The sequence below is a fragment of the Festucalex cinctus genome, chromosome 3 (assembly GCF_051991245.1).
Source record: "Festucalex cinctus isolate MCC-2025b chromosome 3, RoL_Fcin_1.0, whole genome shotgun sequence".
Taxonomy (NCBI): domain Eukaryota; kingdom Metazoa; phylum Chordata; class Actinopteri; order Syngnathiformes; family Syngnathidae; genus Festucalex; species Festucalex cinctus.
The window spans coordinates 12,725,470-12,737,293 of NC_135413.1; the positions used below are offsets into that span (position 1 = coordinate 12,725,470).

At 38.6% G+C, this 11,824-nt stretch overlaps 1 protein-coding gene across 1 annotated transcript in view; it reads left to right on the plus strand.

Annotated features, from left to right (window-relative positions):
• LOC144015674 (LHFPL tetraspan subfamily member 3 protein-like) overlaps positions 1 to 10,915 on the plus strand; it is a 28,750-nt gene extending 17,835 nt beyond the window's left edge. The window contains exons 2-4 of the mRNA XM_077515888.1: positions 8,368 to 8,604; positions 8,850 to 8,876; positions 9,858 to 10,915. Of these exons, the coding sequence (XP_077372014.1) occupies positions 8,368 to 8,604; positions 8,850 to 8,866 (254 nt within the window). The 3' untranslated portion in view covers positions 8,867 to 8,876; positions 9,858 to 10,915. The remainder of the gene's footprint in view (positions 1 to 8,367; positions 8,605 to 8,849; positions 8,877 to 9,857) is intronic.
• Positions 10,916 to 11,824: the final 909 nt, after the last annotated feature.

Sequence of the window (11,824 nt, forward strand, 5' to 3'; positions counted from 1 at the left end):
TAGTACTTTTTATGAGCATTTTTGCATTTGGTCCAGTATCGGCTATTTTGGACAGTCACGTGATCATCGTGACGTATCGTGTGCGCAAAACACGCATAGAATGACATGGCTGCCAATGACTACAAAGAGACTCATGAGGAATTATTGTGTCCCACATCAAAGGTGAAATTACGCCCTATAGGACTCTCCAAAGACGTGTCCAGCCGAAAGCGCGGGTGAAAGTGGCCGATAAGAACTCATTCAGCCGGCCAGCTTATAGCAAGTCGGCGTTTGGGAGCGTCTGCAAGTTGCATGTTACAAAGGTTCAAATTGCCAGTCAAGTCACCATTGACATTGTTCAATCTGGAAATAAGCTATTAAGATAACCTGGACATTAAACATCCGGGTGACTTTTACTCTGCCAGGCCAGCACGCTTTAGCCCACATTAGGAGAGGCCAACCTCCACACGGAATGACATACTGACGTGCTGAGATTTTTTTTCTCTGATCAGAATTGGCGCAGTATTTGGGAAAAAAAGACGGACTTTTTCTTGCCCATCACGTCAGCAAACTCCCATTCAAATAAACCAAGGCAGCTGTCGTTTTCGCACCGGATACGTCATCACGACCACGTGATCTGGATAATGGCATTGCACACAGTATGTTCTTATTTTGATACTTAATCGGTTGAAAAGAAAATTTAGGGAATAATATGCCAGAGATATTTTTTTTTATACACAATGCCTAATCCAATACTGGAAAATGAGTTATAAGTCTTGTGTTGCTTTTATCACCATCATTATCTCTCTGTTTCTCCCTCCCTCATTTTAATTAAAACTAGATCTCCCAGAGCCGTCATTTTGACTGTTCTCAAAATTGGATTTGTTGTTACTCTGTTTACATAGATCAATAATGTTCCAGGTCTTTTGACTTTTCCTCTCTCTGTATATATATTATTACTGCACTGCCATTTTATTGCATTAAAAATAGAAAAATATTTAGGAGTACCGTATTTTCCGCACTATAAGGTGCACCTCATTATAAGGCGCACCTTCAATGAATGACATAGTTTAAAACTTTTTCCATATATAAGGCGCACTGCATTATAAGGCGCACCGCATTATAAGGCGCACCTTCAATGAATGACATATTTTAAAACTTTTTCCATATATAAGGCACTACAGTAGAGGCTGGGGTTACATTATGCATCCATTAGATGGTGCTGCGCTAAAGGGAATGTCAACAAAACAGTCAGATACGTCAGTCAAACTTTATTAATAGATTACAAACCAGCTTTCTGACAACTCTATTCACTCCCAAAATTAATAAACAGCTGTTTTATTGTTTTCTCTGAGGTAAAGTATTAGTATTAGCTAGCGATCCAAGATGGCGGGATCTTCCCCGCATGCGCGTGAACGATCGTGCAGGGTCACCGATAGCGTATTGACAGCGAGACTTGTTGCGGCTCAATATTGATCTATATACAGTGGAACTTCTACTTACGAACGTCTCTTCATACGAAATTTTCGAGTTACGAAACGCCTCAACGTGAAAATATTGCCTCTTGTTACGAACGAAATTTCTAGATACGAAAGGTAAAAATACATTACCGAACACAACATACTTTCGGCTATGGCTATTTCCTACCATAGGTATCTATGAGCGTAAATACGAGATTGGTGTTTTTGCATCTTTCTGGCATCCCATTGGCTAAGAGGAACCTTTACCATAAGTATCTATTAGCCTAGATACTAGATCAGTGTCTATACAGTGTCCTCATCATTCATCCCGCAGCCCATGAGGTGTTCCGATAGTATTTCATAAATGTATGAACTAACGGCCAACGAATTAGTGCAAAAATTAAAAAAAATGGTGATTCATGAAGGCACAGTAAGTTTTTAATTGCGACGTGACGGGCCTTTTTTTTTTAAAAAGATGCCTCGCCATACCGGAAGTTTCCATGACGTTTCAGAATTTGTTTAAAAGAATCGGCCAGAAAAAGTGTTCACCAGTCGGGCGTTTGCTCACTAAGATGATGTTTGCCTTGGACATTTTCAAATTGTTTAAAAAAATAAAATAAAATAAAAAAGCAAACATCCTTGGATCAGTTCTTTACAAAACACCAGGCAAAAAAAAAAGAAGAAAAAAAAAAACACTCTGAGAGAGGTGGACATGAACCAAAGAGGGCAAAAACGATAAGGACAGCAGTTAAAAAGGTGAATGACCATCATTTTTATTCTTTACTCTATTCTTTGTTTTTTTACATTACGCACAACTCTCATTTATTGTGCAATAATCTAATTGTAACATGTTGTTACATGTTTTGATGCATTTTTATGCTTTATAAAACATTTATGTCTGAATTTTGGGAGGCTTGGAACGGATTAGGGCATTTACATGGAAAATGCGTCTCTACTTACAAAATTTTCTACTTAAGAACTTTCTTCCAGAACCAATTAATTTCGTAAGTAGAGGTACCACAGTATAAGGCGCACCTGATTATAAGGCGCATGGTCAGCTTTTGAAAAAATTGAAGGCTTTTAGGTGCGCCTTATAGTCGTGAAAATACGGTAATTACTACTTTATCTCCACACCCGTCAATTTGACTGCTCAATTCATTTCAATGTACATCTTTTGCGTTGGGCTTCTGTAATTGGCGCCGCTGGGCTTCCATAGCAACTACCATTCAATGCGGAGGCATTTGGCTTTGAATTAAAATCAATAAATAAATACATACATACATAAATAAATAAATAAAAACGATAATAGAGAGGCTGCGATTGGCTGGCAACCAGTCCAGGGTGTCCCCCGCCTACTGCCCAGAGCCAGCTGAGATAGGCGCCAGCACCCCCCGCGGTCAAGAAAATGGATGGATGGATGGATGGATACTAGAGAGGAGACTACACAGCTACATTCTGAGAATCTGACAGAGGGTCCGACAAATCACAATGAGTGGTCGCTGGATCGCTCAGCAGTTTCAGACAGCATGTCCAAACAAGACCAGCCCACCCTCTCTAAAAGGAGCCATCGCTTCACTGGAATTGGTGACGCAGCTCAAGGTAGAGTGAAAGCTTATAGTAAAAAAATGCGCTCCTAGATGTGATGGAGTCATGGCGTTTTAGGCAATACAAGCCTAATAATCAAAATTAATACACCCGTTTTCCACAGAAAACCAAGAGAGGGACTTTATTAGCTACTCAAAACAGCGTGTAATAAGCATATTAGGCGATTACTAGTATTATTATTATTATTAATAGGCGGGAGTGCAACCCGTCAAAATGACTGCTCTGGGAGATCTAGTTGTTTTCAAATTCTAGTGCTAGTGTTAAGGATTCAAAGGGAGTGAAATTGCGTGTTCATGCCTCTTGGTGAGCTTGCAGGGTGCTCGCTGTCCACCTGAATCAGAGACAGTGTCTGACTCTTTGCTCTGGGAACTAGCGGGCCCACATGAATTGCTTATGACAGTTAGAGCCATGGGGGAGCGAGAAGTGGATGCTCTGCTCTTTTAAATTTGTCTCCTGCATGCATTGCTGTGTCATTCCCTTTGTACTCACTGAAGCATCTTGAAATGTCCCCTGTTGTCAGGATTCAGGATTATATACAGTTGCAAGAACGTTTTTACTGAATACAACATGGAAATGTCCAAATGCACGTAGAAAGATTTTGTGGACCTGGATTTATAGTAATTAGTACTTTGAGATCTCTTTGGAAGCAGTAGCCACGCCAAATGTTTCCTGAAGTTACAGATCGGAATGTCACATTGGTCAAGAGGAATTTTAGACTATTCCGCTCTGCCAAAAGTTTCAGTTCAGCACTATTACTGGATTGTCCAGTGAGGAATTTTGGATTCATGCCACAGCATCTCGAAAGTTGTGTTTTCTTCTGTTAAAGCCATTCCGTTTTTGATTTACATCTACTTCCTTTGAGCTGTGGTTGTGTTGCATCATCAATAGTCTGTTAAGGTTCAATGAAGATATAGATGGTCTGAAATTTTCCTGCAAAATGTCTTGATAAACTTCATTTATCCATTGATGATTGTTATGAGTCCAAGTCCAGAGTTAGCAAAGCAGTGCCAAATTGTGACACCTTCACCAGCATACTTTACAATTGGTTTTGATGATGATGGGCTGCGCTTTCTTTTTCTCCACTCCTGTTCCCGATCTGGTGCGGCATGGCTCAGGTTGTAATCCTAACCCCGCTCTTGTATCATCTTAAGCATTATTGTCAGATCACACTTTGTGACCAGTTTATGCAGAAATTTAGGTAATTACAAAGGGATCGCAGCCTATAACGTCATAGGATCAATCTAATTAAACCTGTTAAAACTTCAATTTGTTTTGAGTAGTTTACTAACTTGACCTTCGAAAAACAGTCTGCTCTATGAGGTTGTGGACAAGAATGTTTAGTTTCATCAATGAAATACAATATTAGTGTGTACATGTTTGTGTATGCGTGTGAACTTTAATGCAAATTTTTGAGCAGCTATGTTAAGAGCAATTTATTTAAAATGCAAGGTGAGAGAAGCCACAGTGATGAAAATGGATGGAATACAATTATAGATTGAATTTACATTTAAAAGGCGAGGCCATAAAATAAGGTAAACGAGTGCTAAAGATGCAATTTCTATGTAACAATCAATGATAATGTTGAAAAGTAGGCGCATTCATCCTTCACACCCAAACGCACAGCAAAGTTAGAGCAAGAGCAATGGGGATAACTAAGTGGAATTTGTTTTGTGTTATTAATGTGCAAATGTGGTGCAGTCAGCTTCTTTAGATGTTTTTTTGCAAAGGGGGCAATTTGAATCCTGAGGCCCTTTTTTTTTTTAAGAAGCGTAATAAAAAATAAATAAATAAAGGGCCTCTGATCTCATTGTGCTGCTCTGCTTCAAGACTCACTTTTATATTACACCGACCACTCGACAAATTGAAGATCAGAGTGATTTAATCTTCTGACTGTGAAAAACTGCAATTTCACATCTTTTAATACTTGAAAGGCAAGTCGAAGGATGAAGTTGCGTGGCTAAACAAAAGAACACTCATTATAAAGCACAGTGGTTGCGTGTGACTCAACTTCAATTAATTTATATATTTACATTTGAGCGCAAACTTTCGATACACTTCTACAGTAAGAAATTACAGCATTATCTCATTTTAATTGAATTTTACAGTACTTAACAGTACTGCAATGCATTATGGGTAAAAACAAAATACAGTCATTTGCTGTAATAATAATTAGCGGTCAAATACTGTAACTTTCACAGAAACTATGTTTTGGCATGTGGATTACATATAATACCATAAAAGATTGTTGGATTTTGGCGGGTAGAGAACTCTCTAGAGGTGAAGAAGCAAATAGCTGATCCTGTATTGTCACCGGAGGCAAGGACAAGAATTCAGGGAATTGGTGAGTAATATTTTAGTGCGAGGGCAGTCTGTGTCATCTTCACATCACATTTCTCCGATAAAGAGCCAACATTACAGCTAACATTCATTTATACACTTGGCTGCAGAACGGGAAAAGATTTTACAAGGGTGGCACGGTGACTGACTAGTTAGCATGCCCGCAGTGCTGAGGGTGTAAGATCGAGTCCGGGCTCTGGCCTTCCGGGGTGGAGTTTGCATGTTCTCCCCGTGCCTGCATGGGTTTTCTCCAAGTGTCCTGGTCTCCTCCCACATTCCAAAGACAACCGTTGCCAGTTAATTGAGCGCTGTATTGTCCCTATGTGTGATTGTGGGTCCAGATGATTGTTTGTCTCTGTATGTCAGCTGGGATAGGCACCAGCACCCTAGTGAACCTTTTGAGGACTAGGAAGTTAAGAAAATGGATGGATCGATTTTTTGACACTGTATTATTTAGTTAAATGAGAATACAAACTAGATTACAGTGAATTGCTATTTTCTTTAAAAAATAAATAAATAAATAAATAAATACAGGAAGTAACTGTAATTTATATATACCGTAGTAAATACTTGTAAAAAACAAAAAAACAGTAATATTCTGTAATAGATTTTCACATTTTAAATGAGATTTTGCAATAATTAGTTGGCAACTTGTTTGCCAGTGTTTGTTTTTTTTGTGTAAATTCTACAATCAATTTGTTACAGTGTACATGTGCTGTATAGTGGCAGTGAACTTAACTAATCAAACCAATAAGAATCAGTTTGACAGATAGTGGACAATTCCTTAAAAAAAATAAAATAAAATAAAATAAAATAAAAAAAAAAAATTAAAAAAAAGGCTTTGAACCATTTAAGTTAAGAAGTACACATACACAACCAAACCACCGTGTCTTAAAGAATGTCCCAACGAGCTTAATCCTAATGCATAATAGGGACCGTGCAAGGCGAGTCATCATTGACGTCATTGTCGACATATTTGTCATTTTGATGCAATGCCGCTATTGTTTACATGGCAAAATGTGCAAAACATCGTAGTGTCGCCGATTTATTGTCATTTATCTGGCCGAAATAATGAAATATGGTGAACTCTTTCTGTATTACGGGGTGCAGCACCACCTCCCACAATAGCAAAGGTAAAGAAACAACAAAATGAGTTTTTGCAGGTTTCCTGCTTGATGGAAGACCGAGGGAATCCACGTTTGTGAAACTTCAAAGCGACAACGAATGGCTTGATTGTCGGTCATCAGAAGGGAAAAAAAATCACCTTTTGAAAACATTCTGTCCTGGACAAGAGTGCAATCCATACGTTCTGTACGTTCTTAGATTTTTAACTTACACAAATTAAAGCAATGTATTAATTTAATTTATAGAATGTGATTTGTTACTTTATGTAGCTTAAGTGGATTTATAAAACAAACATAATGGTACAAAAGCATCAACAGCACATACCGTCGTCTAAATGACAGTGTTGGTATTGTACACCGGGTTTCATCATCTGCAGGTCCTGCACCCACCCATTTGTTAACTCCACACATGTGAGGCTACTGATTTATCATTTTTAAACTGTTCGGAGGTGTAGGCATTCACACCGTACATGGGGTATGCGAAATATCCGGTGCACACAAAGGAGGCTGTCGGTCTGGGTCACTGCTTCACTCCGGATTGGATAGGAATCCCAAACCATTTATAACTTGTATTTTTGCAAAGTATCAGTCCTGGACTTCGCGGTCCAGTTTGTCTTTCTTGTATTTTAACATGAAAAACAACCTCGACAATACACCGCCCTTACAGTACGGCTTTGTTTACATTCGCAATTGCATCCAAAATGGTGGATGATTATGTCTGCTGATATTGCGATGACATGGTGCACACGCCTTTTGGAAAAGGCCATTAACAAATGGCTCAGCAACATATCGACAGACATTGTCACAATACTAATCAACATATATTCTCTATCCTATGCAAAAAAAAAAAAAAGATTAATATGATTGCTTCTTTCTGAGTCCATAGATATATGACAGTCACATAAAGCCTTTTCACACTGCATTTTTTTTTTTTTTTTTTTTTGGTGTTTGTTACAAGGGAGCGTGCAAGGGCAACAGCGCAAGCTTGCCCATATTTGGAAGTACTTGTGTAGCAGCCCACCAGGAAGTAACAGGGAGGGTTTTTGGTTTATTACTCGTATGCTGCATTCGAAGATGGTCGGAAGTTGGATATATCTGAGTTGGTTTTTCCCGGTTCTGACCTGAAAGCGTTCGAGGCGAACGGAAACAAATAAAATGGCGGATAGTGATAAATTGTTTTTTATTTTGGTCTTTAAAACTCATTTTGACCTCTAGAAAACTTACCTTTTTGTAATTTTGCTTCATTTATAGTTTTAATCTTATTTTATAAGCATTCCATACAGTAAAGTAGTTGACAGTATAATAATTCCATGCAGGGAGATAGCGGCAATACTGTCACGTACGTTGCGTTACGTGGAGTTATGTTCAATATTTATAAATGAAAAAAGCTATCTAGTTTTATACTCAAGTAAATTGTGTTTTGGCACTCAGAGTAACGTCACATTGTAGTCCGCTGGTGAAGTCGGGGTGGTGAAGTGAAATTTCCGAGTTCAAGGGAGCTTTCCCGTACACACTTCCTCGTTTGAACTCGGAAAAGTCCGACTTCCGACCATCCGCGAATGCAGCATTAGCACTCTGCAATCATTCTGCTAGCACCTTTACAAAAGGATGCGACTTCTGATGTCACCGCAGCGCCGCTACCGAGATGAACATTTTCATTTACGGTAATTCTCAGACTTGACAGGAATAAGCCAGATTAACGACTTGATGAATTGTGCAACTTTACGTTTTTTGAGTAAACTGTACACATGAAAAAGCAATTGAAGTGGCTTTTTTCCCATCTCTGACTCACTCCCTCCTGGCATTTCCTCATACGATAACCTCTATTCACGCACATTGCCATTTATGTGCCTTCTCTGCAGGTGTGTGTCTGGTACTGGGCTGTATGATCTACCCCGATGGCTGGGACAGCGACGAAGTGCGGCGAATGTGCGGGGAGCAGACGGACAAATACAGCCTGGGGGCCTGCTCCATGCGCTGGGCCTACATCCTCGCCATCATGGGCATCTTGGACGCGCTCATTCTCTCCTTCCTGGCTTTTGTCCTCGGGAATCGACAAGACGGCCTCATGACGGAGGAGCTGCTGGCTGAGAGCAAGGGTGAAAGTGACATCATAACCTAATGATGATGTCATGTTTTATTCTTTCCCTATTAAAACCCAGCAGACATGATGAGTTGTTGTTTAGGACACCAATTAGTTCAGACTTGGTGCCCTCTGCTGGTCTCTGTGAGCAATACATGCTTTTGGCAACTTGTGAAAGTGGGAGTCTATTTATAGCATGACCTTGAGAGCCCGCAGATACATTTTAATTAATATTGTCTCCCTATTTCTGTTATTTTTCAGAGGGAGGCAATGCTTAGCAACATTCTGGTGAGTAAAACGTTTTACATTTGGATCCAAGTATTACCATATAATGTAATCAAACACAAAATAAGGGACTGGTGTTTTGGTAGCCATGTGTTAGTAATGTTAACTTTTTTTTAATGCATATTCATTTTAAGAATACAAACAATTTGCCCTGAAACTTGAGGCTATCTTATGGAGAGACCTTAAACATCTTGCTCTAAAAAATAAAAATTGTTGACATTAATAAAGAATTTTCATGTAAACCACTTTTATGCGGTTGCATATTGTTAAATAAAGGTGAAGTTAATACACAACATGCATAAGCACAAAATGTAATTACAGACATAAGTAAAAAAAAAAAAAAAAAAAAAAAAAAAAAAACAGCTGGACACCTGCAAGCATCATGCAAATGTATTTGATTGTATTTCATGTTAAGTTGAAAATTTCATTTGATTCAGTGATATGCACACCTGATTCAAATGGTCAGCACTCTATACAGAAAGTTTGTGTACCACATTTTGACAATAGTCTTTTCATTGTAAGTAAATGCCATTCCCGGCAAGAAACAACATTAACCATTAAAGGCCCATGACGCAGGATTCAGAGTTTTTGCACATTTGCGACCCCACTGACGAAACGCGGAATGGACGCCAGCGACGCGCACACCCAGGAACACGGGCATGACGTCATACTCGGAGCAAAAGTTAGTTTCCGGCCAGATCGCTCCAACATTATTTCACTTTACAGGAAAATAGGGGCAACAGTTATTTTGCCACAGGAGTAACTCCTGTCCATTATACAATTCTTAAAACATGTGTGGGTGAAAAATGTGATTATTTTAACACTCCAATTCGAGTCTTAGGTTGTGTCATGGCCCTTTAAATAGCTAGTATGTTTTTACACATCTTGTTAAAATTTTAAATCATTTGAATATTACCACACTACAAAATGTCCCATTTTGGGGGGCCATCCTAATTCATTCGTTTTGATTTGTCATACTTCCAGGCTCCTGTGGTCCACGGAGTACCATCCCTTCAACATCACATGCCAGGAACGAGGAGAGGAAACCAGCCTCTTTCCATCAACTTTCCAAATCCCCTCAGCCATTGACCTCTCCTGTTTGCTTGCAGCCCCTTACGTCATCCTCCAGCACTTAGACCGAGCCCGTGTATTACACATACAACCCAGTGAGTCTGCAGAGCAACCCGCTTTGCGTAGACTGACCATGGCGGGGGGCGCAGACTGTTACTAAATGACACGTGTGGACTCAGCACTACCTGCAACAACATACAAAACATCATTATCCAATACACACATGCTTACTGTACTACTGTACAACCCATTTACTATAATCTATTATCTGTATGTTCCACTGTCAACATCTGTGTCACAATTTATCCAAACGAGCAGAATCGATGTACAATCAATCTGTTGTGTTTCATCATTTTGATGTAAAGACTTGACAACAACACATTTGTTTGTCTTTCACTGTTCACATTTAACAAATATTCTATGTACAGTAGATTTAAGTATGTACAGAAAACGTATTAAGATGCTATAGGACTCAATCCCTTCTATGTCCATCTAGCTAACTTTGCACAGTGCTTCAGTTCTGTTTTCAGTAATTAATTGTAGTATCTACACTGTGATTGGGCTGTTCGAGGACCGCCTGTTGCAGGACGTGTAGCTGCTGTGTGAACGTAAGACTGAATGAGCACAGGCGTACACGCTCGTGTGAATGTGTCACAGTCTGTGTGTATAGTACTCACACACACACACGCACACACAATTTTCCTCTTGTATATCTATTTTAATGTGTCTTTATCTGTTTGTGTTTCTCTTTGACTTCCCCAGCTAACTAGTGAGTGCAAACAGGGTAACAGGATGCAGTGTCATCTAATGGTATGGCTTGTGCGTAAAGTCGAAATGAAATGGAATTAGCTTCACCTGTCTTGTGTAAATAGATATAGACAAGACCCCATTGGGGTTATCTCACAGCAATTTAATTAAGAGATTCCTTGAAGAATACTGTATATCAAGACGTAATAAAGATTTTCACTCTATCACTCTTGTCCTTTTGTTTTGGTCTGAGAACGCGGTGATAGTGTATATCGATTGTTGAATAACATGGGGAACACAGCGGAACACAACTTTTGTTGAGTTACAGTAGTTCTGACTTTTAACAAATTTTTGGGTGAGGAATCCAAAACTGGTCTCAGTTTCTTTCTATTATGTCAACCTTTTGAGGTATAGGATCCCCGTTTTCAGTTTTAAAAGATAAACAAACGAAATGAATTTTTATGCATTTAAATTAAACACTAAAATGAAATAGTTATAAGCTTTGAAAACTAAAAAAATCAGCAGAGAACAAAAACAAAGATTAAGAGACAAGCCAGCACTCATCCTATTAAACTATTATCAAATGAATTATTAAAATGACTATTTAAGTAAGGCAAGGCAAGGCAAGTTTATTTGTATAGCACATTTCATACACACGGCAACTCAATGTGCTTTACACGAGGAAAGACAACACATAAGCATAAAAAAACAATAGTTAACATTCAGAGGAAAAAAATAAATAAATAAAAATAGGTTACAAAATTTACTAAAAAAAAAAAAAAAAAAACATACAATAACAATCTTAAAACATTATTCAACAAACTTTAAAACATTTAACATAAAAAAGTTTAAAATAATATTTAAAAAAAAAAAAAACACTTAATTAAAGCTGTTTAAAAGTCCCTAATCAAAGGTATAAGAAAAAAGCAAAGTTTTTAACCTGGATTTGAAAGCATTTACACTCGGGGCTGACTTCACTTCTGTTGGTAGCCTATTCCATCTGTGTGCAGCATAATAGCTAAATGCAGCTTCACCATGTTTGCTTCGAACTCTGGGTTCCACTAGTTGGCCCAAGTCTGTAGATCTCAGAGCCCTGCTGGGTTTGTACTCAATCAGCATTTCTTGGATATATT